The sequence below is a fragment of the Felis catus genome, chromosome D2 (genome assembly GCF_018350175.1).
Source record: "Felis catus isolate Fca126 chromosome D2, F.catus_Fca126_mat1.0, whole genome shotgun sequence".
In the NCBI taxonomy this organism is placed as follows: Eukaryota; Metazoa; Chordata; class Mammalia; order Carnivora; family Felidae; genus Felis; species Felis catus.
In genome coordinates this window covers 82675234-82693010 of record NC_058378.1, presented here as the reverse complement: position 1 = coordinate 82693010, position 17777 = coordinate 82675234, and the positions used below count along the sequence as shown (strand labels likewise).

At 44.8% G+C, this 17777-nt stretch overlaps 1 protein-coding gene across 3 annotated transcripts in view; it reads right to left on the bottom strand.

Moving 5' to 3' along the window:
* Positions 1 to 17777, bottom strand: part of DOCK1 (dedicator of cytokinesis 1) — a 529364-nt gene that overhangs the window by 56223 nt on the left and 455364 nt on the right. For all 3 annotated transcript variants that reach the window (XM_011287620.4, XM_019813984.3, XM_011287621.4), the window contains 5 exons: positions 13257 to 13342; positions 12916 to 13072; positions 6487 to 6527; positions 4938 to 5028; positions 616 to 735 (listed from right to left, as the gene is read on the bottom strand). In XM_011287620.4, the coding sequence (XP_011285922.2) occupies positions 616 to 735; positions 4938 to 5028; positions 6487 to 6527; positions 12916 to 13072; positions 13257 to 13342 (495 nt within the window). The remainder of the gene's footprint in view (positions 1 to 615; positions 736 to 4937; positions 5029 to 6486; positions 6528 to 12915; positions 13073 to 13256; positions 13343 to 17777) is intronic.

Here is a 17777-nt window from a genome sequence, read left to right as displayed (position 1 = left end):
AAGCTCCGAAATTACCTTGGTGGCAGATTTTAAAAACGTCCAAAGCTCAAGTAACTCCTTTTTTTTTTTTTTTTCTTTTCCAATAGTTACATCTTATGTGACTCACACAAACTACACTGATAAGGCCTATTACTGGCTGATTAAAATGATGGCAGGCTTCCTCCCCATAGAAGTCAACGGAATAAATAATTTTGTGGGAGCCAGTGAATCTAGAATCCGCCAAAATGGTGCAATACTGGTCTTATCACAGGATTCATTTTTCAGGGAGAGCAGAAAAATCCCAAGTGTCAAAGGAACGCATTAGTCCTAAGTGCTCAGAAACTCCTCCAAATGGGTGTCCCAGACCTGGTTGTCTCCAGCAAGGACCAGCAAAATTCTTGTACTTTTTTAGTTCCTTACTTTCAGAGCGTGTATAGAAGGAAGACCGTGGGGTTTCCTGGTAGGATTTCTACTCGGAAGGGCCAGCTGGTGAGCCATGCATAAAACCTTCCAACACACAACCTGTAACAAGCTTCTGGTTGCACGAACATCACCTGCCATGAAATGCGTGCTGCAGGAAGATACACGTAACGAGAAAAACACAAGAAAAACTGCACTTTTTTTTTTTTTTTTTACCTTGCCTTTGTCGAAGTAGTGGATGATCTCCTGATAGAGCTGTTCTTTCAGCTGTCCCTGTGTTGTCGCCTGGTACCCGTCCCGCTGGGTGAGGTGGGCCGCACACACGTCCTCTGACCACTGGGGCAAAAGCAGAGCATGAGAAGTGCCAGGCAAGAGCACGCCCAGTGCCGCCCCGTGCCCTCCCTTGGTCAGAATGCACAGCGAGTCCCGCACGCCCTGCACGCACGAGGCCACGGTTCCAGGGCCACTCGGGGCTGCTGTCACCAGGCTGTTGGGGCCTGGAAATGAGGGCACAACCTCTGTGCAGTGGCCCCACGAGGAATGAAAGACAAGAGGGAGGCAAAGCCAGGCCTAGAGTCACACAGAAGAGAAACCGGCAGGTTCTGGAATGCACAGAACTGTCAGCTTGCTGAGAGTGTGTTGAAATACCTGGGATGAATTATGCGCCACGTGACTGGGGCTGTCTCAAATGAGGCATCCCGGGGTCCTGGACTCAGTCCTGAGACACTCAACATTTTTCCTAAGCTTATTTATTTTGGGGATTGGGAGAGGGAATGAGCAGGGGAGGGGCGGAGAGAGGGGGACAGAGGATCCGAAGCAGGCTCTGTGCTGACAGAGAGAGCCCAATGCGGAATTTGAACTCACAAACCGCGAGATCAGGACCTGAGCCGAAGTCGGAAGCTTAACCGACTGAGCCACCCAGGTGCCCCCTCCTTTAGCAAAGAAGACACAGGGATCTCACATACCAGTCGTAAATAAAAGGAACCTGGTGGCCTATCTTTGGACCTTTGGCTCTGGGCTCGCTGCCCATCACCCAGGCACAACTCGATCAGTGGATGTGGAAGTGACAGTGGACCCACAGTATAAACAGGAGATGCACAGAGGTCTCAGCAAGCCGGGGAGATGCACCAAAGTGAAGGCAAGCTCATCTGATGTGTCAGCTCATGAACTTGGGCTCCGCAAAACAGTGGCGTTAAGTATAAGGGTTCAATAAAATTCACTATTGGGTAGGAGCTACTATGTGCAAGGCACGGGGTCAAAGACGAGTCAGAAGGTGCCCTGACCTGGAGACAATGCTAGGACAGCTTAGAGCACAATGATCTGTAATAACGCCACAAAATATGTTCCATGAGCATTAAAGGGTAAGAGGGCTGAGTACACACTGTCGGTGGGGGTGGGGTCTGGGGATGCTCCTTGGAGAAAGTAATTAGAATGGGCTTGCTTATCAGTTGGACACAGGAGGTAGAGTTTGACCCTGTGGATAGGCCAGCAAAGATGCTGCAGAGAAAGCAATGGACCCCAGGCCGCCTAGAACAACGTAAGGGTGGGTGTGCCCCACTGGACCCAATGCTGTTCAGGCCACATCTGGAGCAATGACACCAGCCAGGGTGACACATTTAGGGGCAGATTAATGAGAGTAATAGCTGTGATCGGGCAGAGGCCCAGCAGGACTGGCCTGCTAAAATGGGGAGCAGGGGGCTTGGGGAGCATGGTGAGGCTTCCCAAGAGGCACCTCCTGCTGAGCCCTGGGGGCTCCAACAGGGCCCAGAGCACGGGGCCAGAATGGCTCCCCTGCTCTAGAAATGTCAAGTAAGGGTGAGAAACATTTAATCAGGCTGCAAAGGTTTCACCTTGAAATTAGACTCCTCTACTGATCACAGTTGGCTGTTACAAAGTCATTAAATTATGGAGTTCTCACTGCACAGCTAGATTTCTATTCTTCATGGGGGATAAACGTACAATTTTAGATGATTCTGAAATGTAACAACAATAAAATAAATAAGAAAGTTGATTTCAAATAACTTCCTTGGAGTTTAAAATCACTTAAAAAATATTGAAGAGGGGAATGAAAGTCCCTCTACACCTTCCATTTAAACACTGATATGATTTAACTTGATTACGGGGACTCAAGGCTAATGCTTGCATTGGTCTTGGTTTAGGCAAAATAACCAAAGACTATATTTGAGAATTTTTAGCTAACGAACAAGAATGTATCTGTCACGTTGAAGGAAAATTTTCGTAACGAAACAAATAACGCCTTCATTAAGCTGATTAACCAGCTCGAGTTCACACTGAATGCTGTATCAAAATATATTTAGAAAAAATTATGAAATGTAACGATGCAAAAGATAGGGAGAGAAATTATAGAGCATTTTGCCATTTAACTGGAAAATTCGGAGCCCCAGTGGAAAAGATAACGCACTTGGGCCTATGGATTTGGGTTGTGAAACACACCCTCATGTGGTCTGTGCCGAGCCCATCTGCATTCAATAAATGCAATGCGTGAACAAATGATAGTTTACACACATATCTATTTTATGTTCACGTGCACACGCGAGTGCTTATGTACTATAAGAGAGTGAGGGTGAGTGAGTAGCTTGTCAACCCCATTTTAATTTTCCTGGTGAAAATAAATATCTTCATAGCTGCAAAAATGCCTTATTACTGAAATTTGGGTTGCTAACAAATGAAGGCCATTAGAATTCGCAGTGGCATGGCTGGTGTCAGGTGTGCTAACTGAAACCTCTATCTTTGTACATTACATTCCTTGGGAGAGCTTTATGTGGGGTGAAGCCAGACGGGGGTCTACTGATGAGTGTTGATGAGGCACCCAGACTGATCCTCCTCCTGTTTTCCTTGCAATGGACCCTTTTGTTTTCAGGCAAAGCTACATCTCCGCACTCCAACATCTCCACAGCAGCCGGTGTGTATTTGTAATACCAAGAGATACTAGAGATTTCAGGGTTGGGCCAAAGGCTGGAAGGTTCTTGCTGGAGTTTCACTCTTAACATAGTGTTCTCCTTAATGCTTCTCAACACCCAAAAGACATTGCTTAATGCCTGTTTTAATGCAATCTTCTCTGGTTTTCTTTCTTTTAGTTTTTGGTGTTTGGGTGGGGGGCTGGCCTGAGTTTGAAAACAGGATTCCTTGAATGAGTGGTCTTTATGTTGGGTCACTCAACTAAATTTGAATTCTCCTAACCGTTCTTGTTGATCCAGTTTGTAATTTTTCAAATTTTTTTTATAAGGATGTAATGGAAAAGATGATCTAATGATTAGCTAAAGTATTAATACATAAAACTAAAGGTTGTACAGCATTTCCTTCACCTATCTACTTATCCATCCATCTGCCTACTGACCTACCCACCTACATATTTATCCATCCATCCATCCATCCATCCATCCATCCATCCATCCATCCCATCCATCTACTCATCCATCCATCCATCCATCCACCCAACTTACCCATCCATTCACCCTTCCGTCCATCCATCTATCCACCCATACTTCCATTTATTCATCCATCCACCCATCCATCCATCCACTCATCCATCCATCTATCCACCAACTTACCCATCCATTCACCCTTCCATCCATCTATCCACCCATACTTCCATTTATTCATCCATCCATCCATCCATCCATCCATCCATCCATCCATCCATCCACCCATCCATCCACTCATCCATCCATCCATCCACCCACTTACCCATCCATTCACCCTTCCATCCATTCATCTATCCACCCATACTTCCATTTATTCAACCATCCATCCATCCATGCATCCATCATCCATCCACCCACCCACTTACCCATCCACTCACCCTTCCATCCATCCATCTATCCACCCATACTTCCATTTATCCATCCATCCATCCATCCATCCATCCATCCATCCATCCATTTATTTACTGTGGGTCTACTCAGTATAATTAACTGGGCTAGAATTGGGCATCAGGGAAGAGCCTGAATATATTACTGCAAACAAACATTCAATGTCAAAAGATATCTGCAAAACAAAAGAATCATCACAGCTGAACATTGTCATGCCAGACCTGTGCTCAGGAGCAACACTCCACGAGAATTAGGCAGGAGGTGTAACGTCAACTGATGGACTAATAGAAGATCTCAATGTGAATGCTTTGCTAAGATAATTAGGGATATGTCTCATCCTATCCTACCCCGAGCTGTCGAAATTCCTTCTTACTGATGTTATTCTCCACTACCTCTGAGTTCTGCTGGCATGAATAAGGAACCGTAGAATCTCTAACTCGCTGCTAGCCGACAGCCCAATGATGGCTGTTTATGATGCTCAGTGATAATTTGCTATGACATCTTGTTAAATCTGCATTCAGTAGGGCCAAGCCTACAATCAAAGTAGCTCCTAAATATGTCTTTGTTTATGTCACCACATTTAGTCAAAATCCATAAGATCTTAAATCATAGGTTTACTGAAATTTATCATGGACAAACACAATTTTAAATAATCTCAGAACATATAACAACAGAATCATAAAAGCGTGTAGTAATTTCTATTACCTTCAGAAGCTTTGCATGGAGAAGCAAGGTATAAGCTGCCTCCGTGTAGTTATCACACTCTTTATGCAGGTCACACAGCTTGTACAAATACCTGAGGTGACGAAATAGACAGATATTTCTCACATGGGAACACATCATTTGTGCTGAGGATTGCAAGAGCTGAATTCTACCTTCACCAGTGCACCATATCTACACCTTCTGTTTACAGTGCTCACAACTCACAATGCCTGGAACACTCTGGGTGCAGGAAGCACTAAGAAAAACCAACAAGAGAAATATACAATCATATATTTAAAAAAAATTTTTTTTAACGTTTATTCATTTTTGAGAGACAGAGAGAGACAGAGCATGAGCAGGGAAGGGGCAGAGAGAGGGAGACACAGAATCGGAAACAGGCTCCAGGCTCCGAGCTGTCAGCACAGAGCCCGAAGTGGGGCGCGAACTCACAGACTGCGAGATCCTGACCTGAGCCGAAGTCGGACGCTCAACCGACTGAGTCACCCAGGCACCCCCTATACAATCATATTTTTAAAAGAATTTTGAGTCCTCCCTTTTCAGGATGAAAAGGAAGCTGGCACAGGAAGGCAGAATTGTACTTAAAGGGTTTCTCATTCTTTTTAATCTGTTCCAGAGTTTTCTTCTTATATTTGAAATGAGATTACGATGTTTGATTGTGATTTCTTACATTTCTATTGAATCCAAACACACACACACACACACACACACACACACACACACACACATCCATAAAAATACAAATCCATAAAAATAAAGGGCTCTGATGATCACAGTGAATGTGATCAAAAGAATTTCTTTGCCATTAAGATATAAAGGTTGCTTTTTTAGTATAAAGTAAACTACATTTTGGATAAAAGAATCTAGTTGTTTTCCCAAAAGTTTATTAAGTTTCTACGGCATATTTTTATAAGGGAGAAAGGAAAAAATTTTTAGAAATCAAGTTAGACAATCATGCTTGATGTAATAAACACATCATTAAACATGAATGTCACGTGATGTATCCTTACTCTATTCTGCTAAGTTATAGTCTTGCTAAATATTTGACACTCGCCCCCTAAAGGTGACCAAGAGAGGGGGCTCAATCACAGCCCACCCCTCTAGAGAAAGAGGCAAGTGAAGGAGAAAAATCCAGCAGACAATATAAAACATCAGAACACAGTGTCAGTTAAAGTAAGAATGGACTGAAAAATTATACTATTGTCCGTATGTGATAAAATTAAAACTGGATTTCTCACTTGATCATATGGTTGTCTCTTTTCTAAAAGGCCATATGGGTCAGTCAAAAGATACAAAAACCCTGTGCAATAACAATTTATGGCTTCTCTCTAAGGTGGCTAAATATGACCGTCAAAGCTCCGTGTTGGTGTAGATAAACTGGGCCAGGAGTCAGAACACATCAAACTCTACCTTGAGGGTTCACGATTCCTCCAAGATAAACCCCCACAGTTAGAAAACATTTGTTAACATGGACGTAACAAACAGCACTTCTAATGAACATGCAGAGGTACAAGCAAGCATGATGCCCACCTACCTTATATACATTTCTTCTCTTTCAATTTCTTTGTAGAAATTCTGAAAAATCAAACCACAACACTGTTTTGAGAAACCTGTTCTATATAAGGTGTCACCTGCGGGTTAAATCATCCTGGTTCTTCACTTTGTGTCAAACACAGCCAAATGGACCCAGCCCCTTGGTTTAGAACCATAAATTCACATAAAATGTGAAATTCACTTTTTGAGGGGGCAATTTTAATGATTCCGTTTCTTGCACTGTGAGGACAAAAACCTACTTCTGTCATTGAAGAATCACCAGTCGTTCGCTAAAAAATGGTATTACCCAAAGATATGACAGCTTAGCCATTCTTAACTGTTGTAAAGTCATTAGAAGATAAAAAAAAAAAACAAAAAACCAGCAAAGATCCCAAATTTGGGAAGAAACCTGAACGTGATTTAAGACATGCTGGGCCCAGCTTTGGCAAGAGCCCCTAGAAGGCAACATGGTATTCGAGATGTGTGGTGATTAATGTGGTAGCCACCAGCCACATGTACTCAAATATAAATTAAATTTAATTAAAATTAAATAAAGCTAAACATTTGCTCCCTCTGTTACACCTGCCATGCTCTAAGGGCTCAGTAGCCCTACAGGGCTTAGTGTTACTGTATCTAACCGTGCAGATATAGAACATTCCCATTCTCACAGAAATTTCTATTGGACAGTGCTGTTCCAGACAGAGGGACCTTCCAAACCATAGTAATTAAGTAAGTAAACAAACAAACAAACAAACCAATAAATAACTGGTTGCCATTTGAACAGCACCTTCTGTATACGCGCCAATGAAGAAAGATTAATGAGCAGGTTATAAGCAAGGGGGATTTCTGCATATTGTAAAATATCTTCTGGGCGAGCATGAAAATTTCTATCAAAATGGTATTTCTTAATGTAAACGTCTCTATAAAGACTTTAAAAGCTTTACCATACACAAGGCGCCAAAAAGGTGCAGAACAGTCACCTAACCAAGCCGAATGGCAGGCAACACCACGGCCACTTTCGGCGTGAAATTTAGCACCTGAATCTGATGTGCTGACTCTGGGATCAGGGCCTGAGATACCAGTGAATATCACTGCTATAAAGGAGTCCAATTATCCCATAGATGGCGTAAGTTGTTTAATTTCATTAGCAACAAAAGACACTGCCACTGGAACTGATTTCTTTGAAAATAAGTGATAAATAAATACAAGAAAGAGGGGCACCTTTAGAAAAACGCTCCAAGATTTTCATATTTTGCTGCATCTGAGATGTTAATGTCCTCTGGTTCATACGCTATGGCTCAGTAATGAGGATATTTTCAGCTGACAACTCAGGGAGACGTAACAAAGAGAATCCGCATCAAAGGCAGAGGATGAGCCCTTCCAACTCTAACTCACCAGTATTTACAAGCTACGACTGCACACCATCCTATTCTGCGCTCAGATTTTTAATCCTTTCCCAAGCGTTTGATCATTCGCCTTTACAATTTCACAACGGGGATATCATGCGACCTTTATTCCTCTCTCACGGATATGGAAATGTCTTCCGTTTCCTGCCTGTGCTTAGTTCTGTTCCCTTCCTAGGACTTCAAAACCTCTCTAGAACTGAAGAACGCTCATCTCAAAACCGTTTCTATATAAAACCGTGGGTTTCTTACGTAAAAGTTCACGTTGCTCTGGCGCCCCACTTCTGGGCTCTGCCGACAGCACTCCCCCCCCCCCCCCCATCGTCCCCTCTCTCAAGTCCCTTCCGCACCGGTGCTCAGGCTCAAGCTCTACCAATCTCGGAGCAAGCCTTTCTGGACCAGACCCTCTAACACAAATGCATCACTATGCACCACTGATCTTCCAGAACTTACACATTTGCATCATATACCGGTGCTGTACTCCCTCCTGAGTACTAAGATTTTCAGAATTCTCGTGAGAACCACTTTAATTAGCATTGTAAAGGGGCCATGAAGAATGTCACTTATGTCTATAAAGTAACAGTGAGTCCACCACTCTAAGAGAGGGCTAAGTTGATGACGGCATAGAAGAACTTGGTCACACACAACAAAATTACTAACCAGTAATGAACGACTGCAGGATTATGAGGTGACAAGGAAATTCTACTGAATTACAAATGTGCTTTCTGTCCAGGGGGAACTATGATCCAATGTCATGCACATGTGCTTACAGGGAGGTGTTCGTGTAGGGGTACTTAGGTCATTGGACAGAGTGACTGCTCATCTCTCATTAAAAAAAAAAAAATTTTAACTGCAAGGAAGAGTAAGACATTAATGAACCCATATAACTAGAATGTTCCATTCCATTAAAAAAAAAAAGCACTGGGGTGCCTAGGTGGCTCAGTCGGTTAAGCAGCTGACTTCAGTTCAGGTCATGATCTCACGGGTCACAAGTTGAAGCTCTGCATTGGGCTCTGTGCTGATAGCTCAGAGCCTGGAACCTGCTTCAGGTTCTGTCTCTCTCTCTCTCTCTCTCTCTCTCTCTCTCTCTCTCTCTCTCTGCCCCTCCCCTGCTTGCACTCTTTCTTTCTCTCAAAAAAATAAACATTAAGAAAAACAACACAAATTACAAAATAGCACTGGTTCTAAAGGAAATTTGCCAATGGGCTTAAAGGGCATCAATAAATCCTATGTTCTTTATTCTTTTTTTAATTTTTTTATTTTAGGATTTCAAGAGGGTTTCTGCTTAGTGATAAACTGAGTACATTTTATATATTACTAATGGATGTTTATACATCTATATTTTGTAGAGATCAATATACATCTATTTCATAAGAAAAGTACCAGGAGAAAAGGTGAAAATGGTCCAGAGACTTAAAGTATATTTATGTTTTGGGGCACCTGGGTGGCTCAGCTCAGGTCATGATCTCACGCTTCATGGGTTGGAGCCCTGCGTCAGGCTCTGTGCTGATAGCTTGGAGCCTAGAGCCTGCTTCGGATTCTGTGTCCTTCTCTTAATCTGCCCCACCCCTGGTTGTACTCTGTCTCTCTCAAAAATAAATAAACAAAACAAGATCAGAAACTTTAAAAAGTTAATAAATAAAAAATAGAATATATTTATGTTTTTACTTCTGTGACTAAATGTGAGCTGAGTAGTGAATATTAAAAAACCTGTCTAGAAAAACCAGGTTTTCTTGTTTCTCTTTAATCCATAGATCCATTTTATTTTTAATTAAAAAAATGTTTAATGTTTATTTATTTTTGAGAGAGAGAGAGACAGAGAGAGAGAGAGAGAGAGAAACAGAGAGAGGGAGACGCAGAATCAGAAGCAGTCTCCAGGCTCCGAGCTGTCAGCACAGAGCCTGACGCGTGGCTCAAACCCACGAACTGCGAGATCATGACCTGAGCCGAAGTCAGACGCTTAACCGACTGAGCCCCCCGGGTACCCCTATTTTATTTTTTAAATGAAAGACTTGTGATAGGTTGAGAACCATCTTGTGATCCCAGGCATTGGTTAAGAATGGAACACCTGACTCTTCATAGAATGATTCAGGATGTTCCAAGTTCAAAGAAGTTAATGATGTCAGATAATCTCAGGAATCCTGGATGTGATTCTTGATTAAAGCCTAGCTAGTGCTGACAGCACTAACAACAGGTACGTGCTGAGTGAGGCTCCGTATGAAAGAGGAACAGAGGTTAATCAGAAACTGTGACTGCAAGTGGCATTTCAAGAGCTTATTTTCTGACCCTGGGTCCTGATGATAAAAGGCCACATTCAGAGCACATCCCCACTAGGTTTCACGTCCCGGTGAACACGAGAGATCTTGCTTTTAAAAAAAAAAATAGTATTCTCAAACATCGAAGTTGGAAAGCTAATAAATGTATTAATAATTCTTCCCTCTGGACACAAATCAGCTTCTTAGATGCCCTTAGAAATCAGGAGGAAGAGTATGTCCATAGTAGGGAATGATTTCAAAGAGGTTTCTACTTCTCTCCTGCAGAAAAATATTGAATTCTAGCTTCACGTTAACCATATTAGCATCACAGAAGTAAATTACTCTGAACAAAGGCAAAAATGCAGGAAGACAATGAAGCAAGGGCCAGGGCATTCCTGTGCAAAAGACTGGGGCCTTTACCTGAGGCAGAGCTCACTGCTATGCTACACACAATTAGCCTACAAGTGAATGTGAAAGTCGGCACAGCAGTAGGCCAGATCTCAGGGACCGAAGGAAGCCAGATGTCAGTAATTCTTCCCGTTGCCCAAGACCCTTGCGAAACATATGCAAACATATTTCAATCTTTTAAGCTGATTCTTTCCTCGGCTGTGGCCAGTCTATTAACGAGACCAAAGACCTTCTTTATTCTGTCACAGTGTTTTGGATTTGTAGCATTTCTTTTTGATTCTTTCTTAGAGTTTCCATCTTTCTGCTTATTATACTCATCTGTTTCTGCATAAAGTCTCCTTTTTCCATTAGAGCTCTTAACAATTTAGTCATGGTTATTTTAAATTCCCGGTCTGAAAATTCTGAAAACATCTGCCAAAGCCAAGCCTGGCTCTGATGTTTGCTCTCTCTCTCTTAAAACTGTTTTTGCCTTTAGTATGCCTTGTAATTTTACGTTGAAAGTGGACATGATGCGCCGCGTAGGAGGAATCCAATCCAGTACTGGCTCCGGTGGTGGTTTTTGCTCCTGGGCTTCTGCTTCACTGTATCCTCTTGTCTCTCCAATTTGGGGGCCAGCAGTTTTCTCCGTAGAAGGTGTTTATCATTCATCAAAACAGGTGGCCTATCCACGGATGGCAGGGGCCGGGATGGCTTGGGAGCTTTCAGCTGCCAGTTTCTTGCACAAAGCACAAATGCGGTATGGACACGACACTGGATGGAAGGTGAAAAAAATTTCCTTTTGCTTTTAAATGCGAGCATCTCTGGTGGTTTCCTAAAGAGTGAACGATCGGTCATATTCCTCTTGGCACAAAAAGCCACTTCCAGGAGCCTGAAGGGCCTACGAGCCCATTCAAAATGGCGGGCATGGAAGTGAAGGCAGAGCAGGTACATGTCATCGAGCGACCAGATGATGATACTCTAGATCCAGGGGAGTAAAGTAAGGGGCACAAAGCAGGAGTAGTGTCTCCTGCCTCGGGACAGGCAAGGGAAGTTGAGGATGACACACAGAGAGACAGACATCTTCAAAGCTGGGTGTGGGAGTCACGTGGCTCCTGACAGCCACGGGGATCACCAAACACTCCCTGCAGACGAGCTGGTCATGAAGCTTCCTGAAAGCGCGACGCCCTGCCCGAAGCTCACTGCTCCACTACTGTCTCAGGCAGGCAGTGTCCACAGGACCTGGCCATGTCACGGTGACAACAGGGGTCAAAGAGGTCCGTGGACGGCAGTGGCCAAGTCTACCCAAGCCATCTGCTATCCACGAGACCGCGAGCTAGCTCCTCGTGGCTGCCGTAATAACTCACAGTAAACCTGGTGGCTTAAAACGACAGATATATATTCTCTTGCACTTCTGGAGGCCAGAGTCTGAACTCAAGGCTTCAGCAGGGCCGCACGCCCTCTAAAGGCTCCAGGTGTAAATTCTATCCTGCCCCTTCCAGCTTCTGGGGGTGGGGGTGGGGGGTCCAAGTGCCCCTGGGCTTGTGGTCACATAACTCCAGTCTCTGTCTCCATCTCCACATGGACTTCCGTGTGTCTCCTTTTCTGTCTCTCTCTCTTTTTAAAATGTTTATTTATATTTTGAGACAGACACGCAGAACGTGAGTGGGGGAAGGGCAGAGAGAGAGAGAGAGAGAGAGAGAGAGAGAGAGAGACAAAATCTGAAGCACGTTCCAAGCTCCGAGCTGTCAGCACAGAGCCCGATGCAGGGCTCAAACTCACAGACCGCGATGCAAGATCAAGACCTGAGCTGAGGTCGGCTACTTAACCGATGAGCACCCCCACCCCCGCCTGGCGCCTCTCCTCTTCTGTCTCTTATAAGAGCACTTGTTATTGGAGTCAGGGCCCACCTGGATAGTAATTCAGGATGATCTCCTCTGGAGACCCTGAACTCAATCACATCCACAAGGAGCCTTTTTTTTCCAAATGAGGTCCCGTTCGCGGGTTCCGACGAGTGGGATGCGGACCTATCTTTTGGGGGCCATCATTCAACCCACGACAGGACGTGCTTGCCACCTCCTAATAGCGATGCCCTGGAGACCTATAATCAAGGGAGGTGCTACCCTGGTTCCAAAATAAGATGGCTCTTCCTTCTTAGCCACGGGAAGAGCGATGTGAAAACACCTGGAGGGGACAGGATTTTGCAGACGTGTTTACAGTGGATCTGCAAAAACAGCTCTTCCTTTTCCCTTCCCCCTGCAACAGACGAGGAAACAAGCAAAGGAAGTTGCGTGGCCAGCTGTCACGAGGCTTCTGAACTTTTTGAACACAGTACGTTTCTGGCTTACTGTGAAGATTGGAAATTTAATTAACTTGCATTTCACTCACCAGCACGTTGACAGTGCAGCTCATACGATTTTCTTTGTTCTCATCATGCATGATGGTTCTATAATCCAGGAGTCTTTCCATCAGGCGCACAACGAGTTTTACAAAAGTTTCTCCTGTTTTGGCGAGGTATTTGTGTTTCCTGCAGTGTTCCAAGAGGCTGAAAAGTAATTATGCACACGTTGTTAATCCCTCTCAGAAAAAGAAACTCGACTGGTGCAATTTAAAATATTTCCCATTATTAACACGTTTTAATTATTTCTGGGCTACAAAGTTCATTGTAGTCTAATTACAGTCTCCCTGTCTCTATTCTGACATAAATCCTACTGTTAATCAACACTTACATTTTATCAAATAACACTTTGTACTGTTCATCTCCTCTGCCTCCTTCCACTTCATGATCCAGCTTGGTGATGATCTCATTTTCAAACTAGAATTAAGCAGAGGAAGCGTAAATAATCAGCATGGCGGATATTTCATTTTATGACTGAGCATCAACGGCACGTAAATCGGGGAGAGATCATCATCAGATAGTGACCCTACGCCTTTGAAACCTGATTTCACGTAAGAGGTACCATCCCCGACCCCCTAGAGATGTCTGATGATCCCCTGCCACAGGGGGATTCTTCCATTTCCTTCCCTGGTTAATGGAGCCTAAACATGTACATTCTGATGGGAGGAGCAAGGAGCAGAGAAAAGAAAGGCGAGGGGACCGTAGGACGAATAATCAAGGAGCAACGCGAAAAAACGTCTCAAACTTCATCTCCACCAACAAGTAACATCTAAAATAGCTCGTTGCTTCCTGGAAAAGAACAGATGGCGTTTCACTTGCCAGCAAAAAGTTCTCTGCAGTCACAAAACATCGAAGGGGCCACTTCACTGCCATTCCTTGATGGGTCTAGTGAAATACCTCACTTGGGTTGAAAAAAAACATAAAACACAGGAAGGACAGCGTCTCTACAAGACCAGCAGACGTCTCGAGAAGGTCCATCTCCGGGCCTTTCCTTGAACACCCCAAAGCTTCTGATCAGATTTCCAGAGCAAGGGGTGGGAAAGGATCCTCAGAAATGCTCCCTGGACCGAAACCCTGTCTCTTGGAGTTTTGGGGAAAACTCTAAACTCTGGAGAGGTACAAATCTCCAAAAGATTTTCACAGGGGTCATGAGCCTTGTGGCTGACGAGGCTGGAAATAGCTACCTAGATAATAATGGATCTGAGGGCTCATCCTCACTGCCCAGTCTCCCGTCCCTGGCAGAATTCAGGGCCACCTCCATATGGGATTCTTGCCAGGTGAGCGCCATGTTGCACGAGCCCTGAAATCACCCATTGACTTGGGCCAGGAAGGAAGGAGGCCCCTGAGAGCGTTAGTTCCCGTAGAGCAGGAGATCACCACACCGAATTGAAAGAAGACTGGCAGAGGGGGAATTGAGGGAAACAACGGCTAAATTCAGGATACAGAAAGCAAGCACACCCTCCATGTAGGCAAGGGTCTCTAGGATCCCTTTAAAATACATGCTCAGTGGGCACCTGGGGGGCTCAGTCGTTGAGCGTTTGACTTTGGCTCGGGTCACGGTCTCATGGTTTTGTGGGTCCAAGCCCCGCGTTGGGCTCTGTGCTGACGGTGCCCAGTCTGAGCCTGCTTCAGATTCTGTGTCTCCCTCTCTCTCCCTCTCTCTCTCGGTCCCTCCCCCACTCGTGCTCTGTCTCTCTCTCTCAAAAGCAAACAAACAAAAACAACATATAAAAAAAAAAAAATACATGCTCAGGCAATGCTTTCCAGGCTGACAATCCCCCGAGTCTCCCACTATTACCAGGATCCTATAGTTATTTAAGCTGCGTGACAGACAGAATTTTCGTCTCTCCTGGTCTCTTCCAGAAGGGCCCCTGGTGGTGATGTTCTAATGGGAGGACTGTGCTACGTGCTCATGAATCACTGGAGAACGAGTGCTAGACTGGAGCTGGGGAGGGCTTCCTGTGTCAGCAGAGGAGTCGCCCAGCCGGTCGCTGAGACACAGACTGTGCTCTTGGCCCCACAAGCCAATGGATGGACACGTTCATCTGAGAGCTCACAACAGGACTGCAGGCACCACGGGCTGCACTGGTCAAGCAGGGTGCCGCCGCCGCCGCCGCTGCTGTTGCAGGGGCGGCTGACTGTGGCACCCGTGGGGCCGGAGGCAGGGGGCCTGGGGAGACCCAGGGAGGAGCCTCAAACAGGCACAGACCCGCCTGATCTGATCAGGACTTGCTGCCTAAAGCCACAGTTCTATCGCACTACAGATGAGGTGGAAGCTTAAACAGGTCTGGAGAAGAGTATTGATTCTTGCTCAACATCAAGGACTCAACAACACTGCAAAAACTCTGGACCTCAGTGAATCCTCCAATTCTCCTCTTGATCTTCCCCATCGTTTCCTCCCCAAGCAAACACCCTCTTTTTTATTCTGTTTGGCCTGAAAAGTTCAGGGATTTTAGGAGCACAGGAAAAGAGGCAATTCTAGCTAAGAAGAAAAAAGAACTTGTATTGTTTTCACCTGGAGCCTCATGATAATGACTCTACTGTGAAATCAACCACCTTTTGATACTAACCCACTAGGACTTTGTTCTTTACAGAAATTCCTCAGAAGGTGGGGCCCTTTTGGAATCAAATACGAGGCAGATCAGGTGCCATTAGGCTACAAGTTGACGTTTCCAGCCAATCCCATTTCCCAGAGGGTACCACGATGGGAGCACCGTAGCGGAAGTATTCGGTGGGTGCTGATTCTTCAGAACAAACAACGGAGGGATCAAATAAGACTCAATTTAACCAAAACACACGACCGCAGGCCACACATGTTCAACGAGCATACAATGAGGAAGGCACCGGGAATTCAGGAAAGTACGCTTTATCCCAACATGGACAAACACACACAGGCATTTGAAACCTCTCATCGCCGGTTAATCAGGAGGTTATTTGAACTTGGGAGTCTACTTTAGGGAAATAGCATGTTTTCTCTGCTTCCGCGTAAACCTAGCTGTCACAAACAAGGGCAATAAGGAAACTCCAGCTCCTTAAGTATGCTGCTTATCAAATTTTGACTGATGAATTTAATGCTTCCTCAAATGAGTGGATGAAAGAGAAGTAAATCAGAGAGCACAGCTGATTCTAATTTTACTAACCTCTAGTCTAAACTAAGTGATTTGCACGAACACCTGGCAGCCTCTTTATCAGCAAGGATTCAATACCCCAGATCTGCAGCTAGCCTCTTGTTCCAGGACCTCCATTATTTTTTTACAGAATATTCTAGAATTAATTTGTTAGTGTACTGAGAATGGTTATCACAATCACAATGTCCAAATAAACTGGAGAAAGTCCATTTGCTGATAGAGCAGAGCTGATTTAAAAAAAACAAAAACAAAAACAAAAACAACTGTGCTTATTCTCTTACTCATAAATGCACACTGGTAATTTCCAGCAGGGTTCTCTATGGTGAGGTTAAAATTAGCAAGGGTTTACTGTGTGGCTCCAAAGGGGGTTGAGGCAAAATCATTATACTTCCTCTCTTTTCTGAATCACCAGTATCACTACAAAAATGTCCACAGGGTGTCCAACTTAAAAAGCTGAACAGAGCATCTCCAAGCCTCCCAAACCAGCGCCCCTCCAAGAATATGAAACAGAGTCCGTGAGAATACAGGGCTTTTCGGAAGGTTGACAGCATTGTTAATTCAATTAACTTTGAAAGGAATGACCGCTTTAGCCATTCACTGCCACAGTTAACCACGGGTTATTGGCTCCAATTTAAGAGATCATGGAGTGAAGGATCTCGGCAGTGGATAATCCAACAGCCACTTTTGTTTGCTTTAGAGTGCATCATTTTTTTTTTTTTTTGGAAGTCAGATTTACCGTTCCTGCTACCATGCCCAGATAGATGCATAGAACCAGGCCTGCTCCTCAGGCATCCAGGAGAGCATTTACACAAGGGATCTGAGGTTATGTCAGAGCAAGGAAAGGGAGCTGGACCAGGATGGAAAGGTTTGCACAAATAGTTTATTTACCACATCGATAAAGTGCTTGGAGGTTACCAAGAACAGGGTGAAATCTGAAAGCTAGGAACATGGCTTTCTATGTCCATTAGCAAAAGCATTCCTTTGGCTTGCTGCAAATACGCCTTCGTGAATGTGCTCTGCCCACGGGTGCTCTGCTTTCTCCAGTTTTTTGTTTTTGTTTTTTTTCCCCAAGAAAATGTGCTCGCAAGGTACTGGAGGGAGGGCCGTGATTTGAGAGCACCCTCTGGTATCAGAGAGCTGCAAGGAATCAGATTCTCAGTTTCTGAACTTCCAGAGGAACTGCAGAACTATGCCCGTTCTCTTTGGCGCTGACAGGAGAGGTAGGTGGGAGAACATCACTGAACTATACCTGCGTGGACAACATGAGCGAGAAGAAGGAACCGGCTTCACATTCTCACTCCATATCCCCACATCCTTCCAAGTCTAACAAGAAGGCTGTTCGCTGACCTTGAAGCTTCCACCTAGAGGCTCAAGAGCCCCAAGGCTGGGGAACTATCCGCTGCCTGGCTGTTACACCTGGCAACACCTGAGACAGGTGCAGCTGCCCCCCATTTCCATAGCACACACATCAAGAAGGGATTTGGGGCTGTATCCAATGACACTGGACTCCAGAAACATGCTCTCAGAGTGAGTCCTGTTTAATTTGGTCAAAAGAGATTACAGGAGGGGCGCCTGGGTGGTTCAGTTGGTGAGGCGTCCAACTTTGGCTCAGGTCATGGTCTCGGGCTTCCTGAGTTCAAGCCCCACATCGAGCTCACTGCTGGCAGTGCAGAGCCCGCTTCAGATCCTCTGTCTCCTCCACTTACACTCTCCCTCTCTCTCTC